At 44.0% G+C, this 15892-nt stretch overlaps 2 protein-coding genes across 3 annotated transcripts in view; one reads left to right on the top strand and one right to left on the bottom strand.

The window, feature by feature from the left end:
• Positions 1-336, top strand: part of Kif24 (kinesin family member 24) — a 34103-nt gene extending 33767 nt beyond the window's left edge. The window contains exon 13 of the mRNA XM_051187564.1: positions 52-336. Within this exon, the coding sequence (XP_051043521.1) occupies positions 52-264 (213 nt within the window). The 3' untranslated portion in view covers positions 265-336. The remainder of the gene's footprint in view (positions 1-51) is intronic.
• A 1886-nt stretch (positions 337-2222) lies between these two features.
• Ubap1 (ubiquitin associated protein 1) overlaps positions 2223-15892 on the bottom strand; it is a 33161-nt gene continuing 19491 nt past the window's right edge. The window contains exons 1-5 of one of the 2 annotated variants that reach the window (XM_051187558.1): positions 13975-14013; positions 8794-9717; positions 4585-4767; positions 3773-3874; positions 2223-3290 (exon numbers count right to left, since the gene is read on the bottom strand). In XM_051187558.1, coding sequence (XP_051043515.1) covers positions 3150-3290; positions 3773-3874; positions 4585-4767; positions 8794-9717; positions 13975-13998 — 1374 coding nt within the window. In that variant the 5' untranslated portion in view covers positions 13999-14013 and the 3' untranslated portion in view covers positions 2223-3149. Of the gene's footprint in view, positions 3291-3772; positions 3875-4584; positions 4768-8793; positions 9718-13974; positions 14014-15892 lie in introns of those variants that run through there. The other variant, XM_051187557.1, reaches the window with a different exon arrangement.

The raw sequence follows: 15892 nt of genomic DNA, 5'->3' as shown, positions 1-15892 counted from the left end.
GAAAAGATGGTCATTAAGAGAAACACTTCTACTTGTCTTGTTTGTTGTCAGGACTTTGAGGATTTCGTGACCCAGCTGGACAAAGTCCTGGCTCTGAAGTCCAGGTGCATACAGAGTCTGAGAACCCAGCTACAGCTTTACCTCACCTGCCACAGGCCAGTTGCAGCCCCCAAGAGAACCAAGCATGCTGTCTTAGAGGAAGACTTAGCCTGGGTGGACTGCCAAGGCCTTCCTGCGGACAACCACTCCCTGTCGTGCCTCTAGCCACACATGGCCTTGGATGGCCACACTACTCAGGGACAGACCTTATCTTACCTCATTTCCAACTATAGGACCCCCCCCATAAGAAAGGACCAGGCCAAAGACCTTCATGTCCCCTTCTTGTTGGGTCTCAGAGTATTGCTTTGTTGATCTGTGTCTGTAGGAACATATTTGGTCTAATAATGGTAGATGATCCTAAGTTTGAGATGAAATTGGGGTGTTCCGTGGTAACCTGGGGATCAGAGGTTAGGGACCACATGCTCAGCCAACAGCCTTATTGACTTTCTGTCTTCAAAGACTACAGCATTGGTGGCAGCCAGGCAGTTGGGTGAGTGTCTTCCCACCAGAGTGGAGATTTAGTTTTGGAAAATATAAAACGAACAACTCTTGATGCCTTAAGAGCAACTGGGTTGTGGGTTCCTGGAACCCAGCTTTGAGATGGACGGTGCTGTTGGCAATACATTTTTCTCATTTCCTTTTTGCTAAGACAGCAGACTTATGGGACAGTACTTACTAGGCCTCAGTTTTTGTTGCAAAACCCAGCTCCCATCTATGAGTCCTCAGTCCCTGTTCCTCTGAATAATTAGATGGGATGGGGGAATCTCAGACAGGTCCATTGCCTAGACTGAATTTCCAGGACACCTGGGCCAGCCACACTCAAGGGCCTTTGCTTTGGGTATCTTGGCACTGAGGCACTGAGTGTGTAGTCAACAGTCTGAACCTTCTGATATAGGAACAAACACTGTATTCTTCAAATGAATTCTTGCTGTACTACTGTGTGTAGGGCAGGTGTTACCAGGTATCCACAATTATTCTCTGCTGTTTCACTGCTGATTTGGCTAGACTAACTAGCCAACAAATCCAATGGAGTTCTCTGTGTAGACCAGCTCAGATCCGCCTGCATCACGGGCATCCAGCTGCTGCAGGCTTTCTGAGACCCACCCTCAGCACCCATGCTTGCACCACAAACATTTTACTGACTGAATCATCTTCCCATCTCCTGTATTACCTTTTAATAACAAATCACCTCAAGAGTCCATTAGTTTCAGAGGGTTCCCTGAGTTAACCTAAGATTCATGCATCACAGCATGAACCCAGAAGCCACATGAATTTTAAAACTTTCTAAGGTTTTAAGAATTATGTCTAAAAGGCCAAGATAACCCAGATATGGCATTGCTCACTTGTAATCCCAGGGTTTGGGAGGCTGAGACAGAATGAGGAACTTGAAACCAACATGGGCTACATTTAAAAGACTCTACAGTGGGCCACAGGCAGTGCTTTGAACTAGCCACCAGAGGGCAGCCTGTTCTTAGCTTAGGGCTGTACAGCACCTCACATGGCCACTAAAAACCAGAGACCATTCCCAGCCAAGAACCCCATGGGATTCAACTAAAGATAAGAACTGCACCAATGCCACTGAGAGCTGGGGAAGCACTTTAGCCTTGCTTGTGACTGTATGCATGGTGGCAGACACAGGCAAAAGGAACCCCCTCCACCCCTTAACACGGACAACTAGCAAGGGCTTTGCCACTGAGTTAAATAACCCCATCCCAGTTTTGGTTTGGTTTTGGTTTTTCAAGATAGGGCTTCTCTGGCTGTCCTGGAACTCACTGAGATCAGCCTGCCTCTGCCTCCCAAGTGCTGGGACTAAAGGCTGCGCCATCACCACCTGACCAACTTTTCATTTTTTAAAGAACACGTCTGCCCCTCTCTACTTTGACAAGAAGGCATATGCCCTTGGTCCAGAGACTGGACTAGATCCGGTTTAAAGGTTTAGATCTTTGTTTGGGTCTGTATTTGTAAACAAAAACAAAAACAGAGAAAACAGTATGGCCAGCTTCCAGGTCCCACAGGTCTCCATTGGGAAGAATGCACTGAAATGCAGGCCGGAAATGACTATGGCATCTACCGCCGTCCTGAGTCAAGCCATTTTCCAAAATAAAGAAGTTAAAGAAGCACAATGTACCTTTTAGGTTTTTATTAGTAGTTCTCTCAAGAATCAAAATAGTTAGCAAATTATTTTAGATTCAAGACTGTATTATATCCTTTGTCTTTAGAGCTTTAACGGTGTAGAACATAATACAAACAAACCAAAGAGTGGTTTCTATGCCTAGGTGTTACTCATTGTGTCATCCTAAAGCAGGGCTGGCAGAGGCTGCTCAAGAACTGGGGGTTAGTGCTCAGTGACTAGCCGTGGCCTGTTTTCTCACCGATTCAGTGTACCGAGAAGGAGCCAATGATTACTCAAATTGACAACAGCCTCAGTGCAGGGACTCCAATGCCCTGAACAGTAGAGGATTATGGTCTAAGCCAAAAGAAACAGCCTGGACAGGGACACATGGGAACTGCCCCATTAGGAAAAGTGCATCTTTTGTACCGCAGAGACATCCAGAACCAGTGTAACACTAAAGACTGCTGGGGGAAGGTGGGCCTGGAGGAACCTCTCATTTGTATTCAACTCGGGTTAGAGTTCAGTCTGCCTGTGGTATAGCAGAGAGAAAAGCATCTAGCTTCCAAACAGCAGCAGTCTGCCCCTCCTCCTCTTCCCAATCCTCTTGGGAGCCAGGTCAGGATTTGGCTGAGGAAGTAAGAGACCCCAGAAAGATCCAAGTAAATCTTTCTGAAAGGCCAATGTGGGAAGGACACTTCTCAAAATACAGCTATGTTTTAATATTGAAGGAGCCAGTATGGTGTTTGTATGCTCAACTCTTCCTACCTTCCCCCCAGCTTGGGCCGGGGCTCACAGAGACTAGCAAATGTCATCTCCATGCCTGACCTTCTAACCCCCAAAGAAAATCTGGAAGCATGTCCCTTCTTCCCCACAAGTGAGCTGTGCAGGACCTCCTGGGGGATGGTGTTGTGTGGCAGGGCCGTGACAGGGCCTAGTCTCAGCTGGCTCCAGCCCTGGCCATGAGGTCTTCCAAAGCATTGTCCTGGTCATTGTTGTGTAATAGCAAAACTTCCTTAATGTCTTTCAGTTCAAAGCCCATTTCCTTAAATTTGCTCATCAACTGAAGAAACTCCATCATCTATGGGATAAAGGAGAAGCATTTTAAAAAGGGTTCAGCTGAATGTAGAGGTATACTGCAGGTGGAGGATCTGTACCCTTCCATCAGAGTCTTGTGGGTCTTTCTAAAGTTCCCTAGCAAGCAGAGGAAGCCCAGCCTCAACTCACTCGCAGACCTCTGTAAGAGTCCCACTGCCCACATGAATATTCCCACCAAGACAAGGTATTGAACCCCTAGGGGCTACTCTCTAGGTAGAAGGGAAGGCAAAAATTCTAGCAGTGGCCCAAGCTATCCAAAAGCCTGGCTTTTAGCCCAACTCAATTTCCCTTCCTATCATTGGGATTCAGCTCTACACTTCATATATACTAAGGAAGGACTCATCTGGACACAGGGGATTCTGTTTTTGACTGCTGATGCCTGCAGTCACCAGTAAGGAAAGGAAGCAGGGCCCAGCAAGATCACCAGGACAGACAACTGTTCCATGAATGTGCAAAGGGTCCTACCTTTTCTTCTGAACACTGGTGCATTTCCAGAGCCTCTTCCACTAAAAGAGGATCAAAGCCCTTCTCACAAAGCTGTCCGTGTGCAAAGAGATAGTCGAGAATCTAAGGAAAGAAACAAGGTTTGATATCCCCTACTGCCATGTCTCTGTGCTGAGTTTTAGACCATCCATGTGAAGTCAGCTCCCTGTCCCACCCCAATCATCAGATCCTGGACAGTCAATATTTGGTAAACAGACTGACAAATGAGCAGCCACTTCCCATAGGAGGTGCTGTCACAGCTGACTCAACTCCCAGAATGTCAACTCAACACTCAGGGCAAGATGAAAGTCTTCTCAAAATATACAGCACATGTCAGGAAATATTATTTCAGAACTTCCTATGCAATCATGACAAAAGTTTCTGGAGGTAAGCTAGAAGTAGTGGACCACACCTATATGCTAGAACTCAGAAGGTGGAGATGGATCATGAGTCCAATGCCAGCCTCAGCTACCTCAATTCCAAGCAGTGTGGGCTACATAAGACCTTATCTCAAAAGGAGAAAAAAAAAATCTAGACTGAGACATTAACCATATGCTCAGTTCTGTCCTCTCTAGAGATACAAAGGGGTGGATGACAACAACAGCTCCAATACACACCCCAGGCTTTCTCCAAGCGTAAATTAGTACTACTGCTGAACTTCCAGCTTCCTTGATAATACCCCAGGCCAGGTCCCCACAAACACAGAGGGAGGAAGCTGGAGTTGCAGGCAGAACACTACCCTGACTTGAGGCTACCATGCTCCTCCACCCACACCTTGCAGACCAGCACCTCACCTGCTCAATATTCTCTCCTTTCTTCTTCATGGCTCTCAGGACACAATCATATGAGTAGCCCATGTTGACTACTGTCTCCACACATTGACGCTCACTCGGAGACAGTGCCTGCAGTTCCAAATAGGCCTGGGGGCAGCTGGGCATGTTGGGCACTTGTGACACTGAGAAATTTAGAGGGGTGACCTGGCAATAGAAAAACAAGATCAAAATCAGATGAGCTAAGAGGCCAAGGTTGCAGAGCCCCGAAGATGTCGTGAGATTTGGAGGTGGGGTTAAAACATGCTTATTAGCCATCATGTAGGTCCTGGAAACCAAACCTGGGTCCTCTTTAAGAGCAGCAAGAACTCTTAACCATCTCTCCAGCTCAATGCATGGGATTTTAAATACTAGGAAAGAGAAAAGTATCCTTTCTTTTTTAAAATATTAGGTCTGAGAATACTTCTGAACAGAGACAAATGAATGTCTCCTTCACATGATTTAGTAGTCAAACAGGTACCATACTAACAAAGGAGGCCCTAAATGGACAATGTTTAAAAGGATCCCTTATGACTGGGGCTTAGGAAGGAGCAGAATTCTGGGCTACACAGCAAGACTATCTCCAAAAAATAAGAAAGGATCCCTTGTCAAAATTACTAATACTAGCCAGGCATTGGTGGCTCATGCCTTTAATCCCAGCACTCAGGAGGCAGAGGCAGGTAAATCTCTGTGAGTCTGAGGTCAGCCTGGTCTACAGAGGTAGTTCCAGAACAAGCTCCAAAGCAATACAGAGAAACCTTGTCTCGAAAAACAAAACAAAAAAAATTACTAATACTAGAGTGTTTCAGACATTCATCAAGATTAATAATCCATGATTATGATTAACATGGGTATCATTTTGTGTGTGTGGTGCATTGCTACTGGGCTACACCCCAGACTCAGATACAACACCATGACTGCATTTAAGCAGTCTTTTTTTTTTTTTAAGATTTATTATGTATACAATGTTCTACTTGCATATATCCCTGCACACCAGAAGAGGGCACCAGATCTCATTACAGATGGTTGTGAGCCATCACGTGGTTGCTGGGAAGTGAAGTTAGGACTTCTAGAAGAGCAGCCAGTGCTCTTAAGCTCTGAGCCATCTCTCCAGCCCCCAAGCAGACCTTTCTCATGAGGAATTCTTTCAATAAAAAGATAAAATGTACATATTGACAAGCATAAAATGTAGTTTTAATTTTTCATATTCAGTGACTAAAAACTGGGCTCTCAGCTTGGAGAGACCCAGAAGGGCCCAACACAGTAACTAATAAGACATCACTAGTAAATATCAAACTCTCCAGAGACTGAAGGAGGGTCTCAAAGGCTTTTATAGGTGGGAGTAGATGTGCACAAAACCAGCCTGGGAATAACTAGAATGCTACCACACCTGTGAGGTCTTGTGTGGTGCGGCTGGCAATGCAGCACCTAGGCTCTTGCAGAGGATTCAGGTTTGCACCCCAGAGCCCACATGGCTGCCCACACCATCTGTAACTCTGGTTCCCAGGGTTCCAACACACTTAACTTCCTCATGAACCAGGAACATGCATGATGCACATATACATTCAGGCAAATGACCATTACAAAAACAAAATTTGAATTTGACTCCCAGAAACATATTGTAGGAGAACAGAACGAGCTCCCACAAGCTGTCTTTGAACCTTTACAGACACACACTGAGAAAATTTACAAAAAATGTTTAAAAATTCAAGAAATTATATACAAAGTTGTGGCTGTAACTAAATAGTAGAGCACTCAGTATGCAGAGATTCCTGCCTGGGCTGGGCCCCAACAGATCTCCCTGTGATCCCAGCACTCAGGAAGAGCAGAAGTTCAAGGCCAAACTCAGACCAAAACCAGTTTGAGGCCAGTCTGGGACATATGAAACTTTGCCAAAACAAAAGCAAAAACTACAAAAATTTCAACAACAATTTAGGAGAAACAAAGTTGGAAAAAGAAAGCTCCCATCTTGGTGGTATACATGTGCAATCCCAGCATTCAGGATGATGAGGCTACGGAAATGACATGATTGGTACAAGGCTTCCAGCACAGGGTGGAACTCTGACTCAGATCCCTAGCACACCTGTAATCCAGTGCTGGGGAGCTGGCCAGTAGCCTGTCCTCATCAGCAACCTTCAGGGACAGTAGAAAGTGACTGAAGAAGACAGCCAACATCCACATCTGTCTCACACACACACACACACACACACACACACACACACACACACACACACACACACACACACACACACACGAGCACTGGGCAGTGGTGGAGCACAACTTTAATTCCAGCACTTGGGAGGCAGAATCAGGTGGGCCTGAGTTTGAGGCCAGCCTGATCTACAGAGATGTCTAGTTCCAGGAAAGCCAGGGCTACATAGAGAAATCCTGTCTCAAAATAAAACAAACAACAAAAAACCCCAAAGTCCTCTGTGTGGGGGTTGGAGAACAGCCTAGTCTCTCCTCCCACCTCTCCTTCTGGGACTCTGATTAGGCTCTCAAGCTTGTATGGGAAGTGCCTTTAACCTGGTGAGCCATTTTGCCAGTCTTGGTGGAGCATGCATAGAATCCCACTACTCAGAAGGCACAGGCAAGATCACTTGAGTCCATGAGTTTTTGTTATCTCCTCCATTCACCCTTTTTGTTTGTTGTTTTTCTCTTCCCCCCCCCCCCCAGGCAGGGATTTATGTGTAGTACTGACTGGTTTGAAACTCTGTAGACCAGGCTGAAAGATCCACTTGTCTCTGCCTTCCGAGTGCTGGGATTAAAGGTGTGCACCTCCATTGCCAGCACCAGAAGCAACTTAAAAGACAAATTTATATAATCTCAGCACTCAGGAGGTATGAGAACTGCCCTCAAGTTCCAGGCAACCAGGGCTGAGTCTCAAAAAAGCAGAGGGGGGGGAATATAAAGACAACTGGTGCATTCTTTTTATATTTGCTGCAACTAATAAACTCAGAAGTCAGAGAAGTTTAAGTGGAAAGTGACTTCCTGGAGAAAGTGGAAGGAGCTTGAGTGTGAGTGTGCAAACAAATGGCCTGGGCATAATGAGCCTCACTCAGAAGCAGAGCAACGCTCCTGAAGGACAGAGGCAGTTCTACACTAGCCTAAAAATATGGGCCCATTGTATGACTGTTCCTAAGAGGAACCCTGAGTCCCTTAACTTCTAATGTTATCTTATATGAACAGTAAACTGAAATCAAAACTTGAGCAATGAGACTGAACAGCCACCTAGCCTGGTGGTGGCACACACCTCTGATCCCAGCACTCAGGAGGCAGAGGCAGAGGCAGGTACATCTCTGTGAGTTCCCCAGCCTAGTCCACAGAGTGAATTACAGGACAGCCAAGGGCACACAGAGAAACCCAGTCTCGAAAAACAAAAAACAAGCAATTTAGATTTCCTTCAGGATGAAAAATAAAAGTTGTAATCTTTATCAATCCGTCCGAATAAATCCTTTGACCCTTCCTTTCAAGACTGCCTAATACATACTATTGACAGGATAAAAAAGAATCACAGAATTACAATCTATAGACTTTAAATGACAGATATCTACCAGTTACTAGTAGCCATTTGGTCTGAAGAACGTAAATCCTAAAGAGCCACATTATGGTCAAAAAAACAAAAACAGGGTACAATGAGAATGGGGAAGCTAGGAGAGGTAAGGGTGTGACAAGAAGCATCTGCGAGAAGGATGGGTATAGAGAGACAGCAACCAAACAGCCAGGCACAGGGGCACACACCTGCGGCCCAGCATTCACTCAGGAGGTGTAGGATACCTAGGCCATCCAGTAAGACCCTGTCTCAACTGAAACTACCAACAAGCCAAAGACAAGAAACCTATTAAGACATAACAGCACAAAGAAGAACTAAGATTAGACAGAGAAATACCATTCCCAAGGGTTATCTCTTATATTTGCAAGATCTTAAAGATGCAGGGAGGTAAACATTAGCCAAGTTTTGGCTGGGGATGTAGTGCAGTGGCAGAATGTGTGAGTACCATGGCAATGTCCTGAGTTTGATCCCTAGCACTGAAGAAGAACCAAAAGTAAAAAAATATCCTTAGGAAAATAACCAGAATTCTATCTATCAGGTAACAAGGTCATGCTACAGTGCCCCTTCAAACACGAAGCCTGTGGGAGACCTTTGTTAACTGGGATCACTGATGGGGCTGTAAGTTAGGACTACAAACTTACTGTGGGACATGTATTTGGAGGTGATGATTCTTCTGTACACACAGACAAGACAGACAGGGAAGGCATCTGGGAGGATGTCATGGTTGGCACTTCCGTACCACTGTTCAAGTTCAAAGCTGAAAGCCCAAGAGTATGGTCCCCATTGAGCTCACTGGCACTGCTTTGGGTGGAAGGCTTTAGGAAATTCCGGGATGCGCCACTTCGGAGGCAGGATGTGCTATGGAAAGTGCTCGCCAGCTTGGCTGTCTTCTGACTGCTGTCATCAGAGTCAAGTTTGGGGAAGGACAGAGATTTGATATTGCTTACTGTAGGGATAGGGGGGAGGGACACTTTGGAAGACAGCGACATCTTTTCACAGTTGCCCAACTGTGGTAAGGTTATAAAGCCATTGGGTTTATGAAGAGGCTTGAAATCTAAGGTTGCCTGCTCCAAGGACGCCAAGACCTCCTCGTCCTGTAACACAGACCCGGAGCTTCCTCTAGGTGAGTTACTGTCCAGTAACTGAGCCATTATGGGTCCAGTGGTTCCTACCAGAATGTTTCTCAGCTCCTCCTTCTCATCGATAGTTTTTAACTCCAGATTATCAAATGGGTCCTCTTCGCATTCAAAGTCCGCAGGGTTGAAGTCTGCTTTTGTGTGGGGTGGGCTAAGAACCTTCTGCTTTGTGGCACTGCTGCTGACCCGAGTTGGAGTGAGGATGCTGTTGTGCTGTAAGCTGGCAAGGATGGGGTTAATTGGAGGTGGCATTGTGGCTGTATTGTGAGTCTTGGAGAAACTCATTTTGCTGTCACCCTCTGGGCCACTCTTAGAATTCACTTTAGCTTCGGCATCCTCAGCCTTGCGCTCTGCTTCTCGCTGAGCTTCCTGGATCAGCTTAACATCTTCAGCCCACTCAATGGTTTTCTTTTCCAAGGAGAAGTCATACTGCAGAGATACAGCAGAGAGAGGAGGTGTGAGCCCAGGGGCTGCTCTCCCCTACCCAACTCCATCCTGTGTAAGTGAAGCAGGTAGCACTTCAGGACATAGCTGAGCCTCCTGAGGAGCACCAAGACTTCCACTGTCCAAACCACGCTCCCAGATTACTTCTATAAATTAACCCTACACACCAGACCAAAGGTAGTGTGCCACACCCTTTGCTTCTCCCCCCTTTGGCTTATCCCCTTCTTAATTGCACATGCTGGGGGAAGGGATTAGCCACCCACTCAAGGAAGCTATCCTGACAGCTCAATTGTTCTTCTAAAAGTGTATGACATCTCTTATCAGTCATCTACTGGTACATACATGTAAGCACATGTACTTATTGTGCAAACCTTAACACTTTCTGCTATTGGTAGCAACCCCACAGAGCACCTTTGGGTCTCTATTTTATAGCACAATGTTCTACATAGATTCCCACACTCAATATTAACAGCACCTAACACTGAAGAATAAATTAGAAGATACCATGAATAAGTTTATTGTTTTGCTTTGTTTTAGCAGAACTGGGGGCCTGAACCCAGGGCCTTGTACATGCTAAGTGCTCAACCATCAGCCCATGAACACCTTTCATGAGTTGACTCTAAATTAGCTAAAACTCCTTAGTAATTATCATAACCCTACTTTACAGGGGGTTATACCCATAGTCATAAACCCTGGAAATACTGGAGCCTAGCTCTGAAGCTAGGTAGTCTGCCCAGATTCTACACTCTTAATCAACAAACTGTAATGAATAGATTCAGTCAAAATGCATGGATCCCAGTTCAGCAGTATACATGCTAAAATTGGGAAGAGATTAGCATGGCTCTGCACAAGACAGACATACTAAACCATGAAGCAGTCTGTACTTTGCAGATGAATATGGGGGGGGGTGTCACTGGGCCCTAATATCTGCTATGTGTTCTTCTTTCCAAGATATACTCACTAAGTCTCTTTCCTTTGCTTCCAAAACAGAAAAGGGGGAGGGAAGCAGGAGACCCACATGATGGCCTATGTGGAAGACAGGCAGGAGGATCACAAGTTTAGATCAGACGGGAGTACTAGACATTGAGAGGAGACAGGAGAGCGAAACCTAGATGAGACTGGAGTGACTGCTTAGTGGCAGTGGTTATCTCTAAAATTTTAAAGAATATCCTAGTATTTGAGAAGTCGAAGCAGGAAGATCAGAAGTTCAAGGTTGGGCTCTGTGACCTATTTAAAATAAACAACTCCATTGTTCCTTAATAAAACTCAAAATGTAGCCCAACTTACAAAATTCTCATTGCCACTGTACTCTACAGAGGTGGGGGGTAGAAGCTGGGGGGGAAGGCACTGTGTTTTCTATCTGCCATGAACAAAACTGAGAAGACAGCTATAGACAGGACCTATAGAGCTTCTAACTGGAGGAACTTAATTTTTTTTTTTTTTTAATTGTATAATAGTTGCTTTTCTCACTGCTGTGAGAAATAGCCAACAAAAGTAACTTAAGGAAGAAAGTTTATTTGGGCTCACAGTGAGGACACAGTGGCAGAAGCTCCAGACAGCTGGTCTTCATTGCACCTGCAGTGAGGTGGCAGAGAGACAAATGCCAGTACTCTGCTAGCTGTACCAGTTTTATTCAGTCCAGGACTCCATCACATGGGATGGGACCACCTACAAATCCAATTAACCTAGATAATCCCTCACAGGCATTCCCAGACAATCATCCACAACTCCCATGGATCCCACTCAGTAGTCTACACTAAAACTTACTGTGTAGCTCAGTCTTAGCCTCGCCCTAAGTGTTAAGGTAAAAGTGAACACCATACTCAACAAGGAAAACCAAACTCTAGTAAACTGACTTTCCACTGGCCAGAAACACAAGTCTCTCAAGTTTTCACTCTAAGAATAATTAGAAATACCTTCTCTTTTCTCCAACAGCCTTACTATGATTCTGTTTTTGATCCTAGTGTTGAGGTAGAAGGAGTGCTAAAAGGTAAGCTAGTGGAGGCAGAATGTAGTGCATTTCCTATAGAAGTATTTCTCAGTCTTTCAGAAATTCTAGAGAAAGTATTAATAAAATAAAATCGGGGAACTGGAGAGATGGCTCAGCAGTTAAAAGCACTGGCTGCTCTTTCAAAGGTCTTAAATTCAATTCCCAGCAACTACATGGCAGCTCACAACCATCTGTAATGGGATCTGATATCATCTTCTATCTTATTCTCTCTTCTGTCATGCAGGCATACAAGCAGATACAACATGTATACATAAAATATACAAACAAACAAACAAATCTTAGAAAAATCAGACTGGGTCCAGTGGTTCATACTTACAATTCCAGCAACTCAGGAAGCTGAGACAGAAGGAATGACAAGTTACAGGCTAGCCTGGGCTATAAATTAAGTTTTAGGCCAGCCTGTCTCAAAAAATGTAACCATTCCTAAACCTTTTCTTTTCTTTAGTTATATTTGGGGGAAGGGGTCTGCAATGATGCATAGGTGGAGGTCAGAGGACAACTTGGACAAGTTAGTTTTCACCTTCCAGCATGTGGGTCCCAAGAACTGAACTCAGGTTGTCAGGATTAGGAGCAAGCACACAGTGCCATTTTAACCAACCTCACAATTCTTTTTAAGTAAAAAGAAAAAAGGAAAGAGAAGCTGGCATGTACTCACAAATCACTGCTTCTTGCTTTAGCACTTGGCCTCTGAGCTGACGTGCATGCCAGTTCCCTTTGAACTTCCCCAGTGTTGCATTCTGACCTTACCAGGTTCAGAACAGATTGCACTACCCAGTCTTAGGTTTTTAACCTCCAAAACTGTAAGCACCATTAAAACAAAAACAAAAACACAGCTTCATGTATTGCATTAAAGAAACACAAAGTAGAGCAGTATTTTATTTGATCTTTGTAACAATCTCAAAAGCCAATTATCCCATTTTACAGATGCAGAACTGGAACCTTGTGAAGTTAAACATCTGTATAGATATCATACAATGTCTGCCCATGTAAGAATGACAGTAGAAGCTGGCAGTGGTGGTGTAAGCCATTAATCTCAGCACTCAAGAGGCTGAGGCGGGCAGATCTCTGAGTTCGAGGCCAATCTCTTCTACATAATGAATTCCAGGCCAACCAAGGATACATAGTGAGATTGTTTTTTGGTGTTTGAGAAAGAGAGAGTAACAACAGTCCTCTAAGTTTACAGAGGAGTATTAGAGCCCAGCCCTCCTCTTGTCTACAGTGAGTGAGTGCTCTGAGCATAGCCCTATATATTTATCAATGCTTCTTCATAGCTAAAAAAAGAGGTGCCCAGCAAAATCTAAAGTGCAAAAATTGAAACTCAAAACAAGTTTTCTGAATGCATCAGTGAGGCCATAAAGGAATGAAAATCAAGTACAGGTGCTTTCAGCTTTCTTTTTAGATGCACACTGCTATTATTTCAGTGTGGCTTAGCACCCAGTCCCCAGGTGGGCTGCCTGAGGAAGCTGTGGGACCTTTAGTTAGGGGGCCTGGTTGAGGGAAGGTCATTTGGAGAGTCTGAGGGATACAGCCCAGTCCAGATCCCAGACCAGCCCATGGGCCTGAAGTAGAATATGGAGGTTTGAATATGAAATGTACCTGTCAGGTTCATATGCTTCAACTGCTGGTCCACAACTAATGTCGCTGATTCAGGGTCTTGGCTGAAGGTGTTTAGTTTGAGCACAGTCCCTTATCTGACTTCTCAATGTGACTAATCCCCTCACACTCATGCGGTAGCAGACAGAAGCTGGCCCCACAGCACACCTCCACTGCCCTGATGGACTATTTCCCCCAAGTCATAACCAAAATAATGCCCCCACCAAGTAATTTCTGCAGGAATTCTGTCAGCAGTGAGGAAAGTAAGTAGCGTAAAGGTCTCTCTGTGCTGCTATGCTGGCCTCAAACTACTGTATGAAAGTGAACCTACTGCTTCAGCTTGCCAAGCCTATAGGAGTACAGCCTGTGTGTCTGCTCCCAGCAAGTCATCATGCCTCTTGTTCCTATTTCTTGAATTGTATGTGCATGGTGTGTGTGTGTGTGTGTGTGTGTGTGTGCAGTAGTAGAGATAAACCTAAGGCTTCATGCATGTAGCACACATGTCACCACTGAGCTACATCTCTATCTCTGGGGAGGGGGTGTTTACATCATATTGTTACAAGGACTGCACACACAGAAAGGTATTTAATAATTATTTATTATCAGGAATCAGGAAAACGGAGCAAGGTAAAATGTACCTTCTGGCCCAATGAAGTCTCCATTAAAAAAAAAAAAAAAAAGATTATCCAGTATTAAAACTTCATAAGATGCTTAGCATCATTAGTAAAATGCAAACCAAAGCCACAAAATGCAACTTCACACCCACAAAGTACATAATGAAAAAGAGTTACACTGGGCGGTGGTGGCACATGCCTTTAATCCCATCACTTGAGAGGCAGAGGCAGGCGGATCTCTGTGAGTTCAAGGCCTACCTGGTCTATAAAGCTACACAGAGAAACCTGATCTCAAAAAAAAAAAAAAAAAAAAAGAGAGAGAGAGAGAGAGAGAGAGAGAGAGAGAGAGAGAGAGAGAGAGAGAGAGAAAAGGAAAAAAAAAGAGAAAAAGATAGTTACAGCAGGTTGGCAAGATGTACAGAAACTGGAATATACCTGCAGGGATAGTATGAATACAAAATAACAGAATGAGCCACTTTGAAATATTATTTGGTAGTTCCTTTAAATAGTTATGGTAAGGCCCAGTGATTCTACCTTTATGTACATCCAGAAGAATGAAAAACAAGTGAAAGTCTGCATATATAAAGTAGAAACTACCAAAATGCCTATCAATTGATGAATATACAAAATGTGACAGATCCATACAAGAGAAATACTACTTGATCCATAGTAACATAACAGAGACATAGAGGCTAGTTTTATGAAAATCATCAACTCTTCGTTCTGGTCTGTAGGTGTCTGACGAGTAACTAAAGGCAAGTGTGAACTGGTCCTTTTCTGAAGCATTCTCTCTCACACTCAGTTGGGTTCCAGGAAGAAGTCTAAGATATAAATACCTTATTCAAAAGGCTGAAACTGCGCTCCCAGGCAGCAGCAACTTTTCTTTCTTTCTTTCTTTTTTTTTTTTTTAAAGGCAGAACTAAACATTTTACTAATGATACTCAGTGAGGGGAAACTATCTGTAACTTCAGTTCCAGGGAACCCAACACTCATGGCAAAACACCAAAGTACATAAATTGAATTAAAATTAATTACTTAAAAAGTCTGGTAGTGGTAGCAACATCTTTATCTCAGTACCTGTGAGACAGAGATAGGTGGCTTAATAAAGCTATTAAAATAAAGCAACTTAATTCTGCTTGCAGACTGTAGAAGGCAAAATACTGATGCCCTAGAAAGTCCCCAGAAGCAAAACTTCCTTTCCAACAAGGTGGAGTAAAGTCTTCCATCGTGACAGGAAGGGGTGAGCTCCCTGTGTTCTTCTGGTTTTCTCAGTACCTCTAAGCTGTAAGCACCTTGAGAACACTGACAAGCCTCTCTCCTGGTCCCCAAGAGCACTTCCCAAAAACAGGCACTTAATAAGTGCCTACAGAAGTAACACTCAGCTTTTGGTGCTTTTAAGAAGTAATTTCATGTATATGTAACTTGCTCTAAAGATGAGAGGGCTGAGAGAGACGCTCTGGGGAGCATTTAGGCACAGTTCTAACAGACTGACAGTCTGTACAGTCAGAAACAGACTACTCCGTTCAGAGACAACTCACAGGGAAAGACAGGCATTGGGAGAAATGAACAAAGTATATACAACAAACTCTTGCTAACTCGGAACATGAAGATGGTCGAGAGGGCTGACAAAAATGTAATGTCCCTATGCTTGATTTAATAATAATTATTGAATTATAAATTTTTAAAAATAATTTTAAAACCTTGAAATCATTATTATAGAACTGATGTGGAAAACACTGCAAGGAAAGCCAACTAAAGAGGCTACTCTAATAGCTGGGGTGAAAACTAAGGTAGGGCTGAAATGAAATGTGACACATAGCAAAGAAAAATATTATCTAAAAGACAATGAGGACAATAAAGGAAAGAAGTGAAATGGGTAACTGGAATTTATTTTGTGCAAGGCACAGAAACAGAAAAAATATATAATCAAATAAGTTAAACA

This window comes from Phodopus roborovskii, unplaced genomic scaffold (genome assembly GCF_943737965.1).
Source record: "Phodopus roborovskii unplaced genomic scaffold, PHOROB, whole genome shotgun sequence".
Taxonomy (NCBI): Eukaryota; Metazoa; Chordata; class Mammalia; order Rodentia; family Cricetidae; genus Phodopus; species Phodopus roborovskii.
This window is presented reverse-complemented; position numbering and strand designations above follow the sequence as displayed.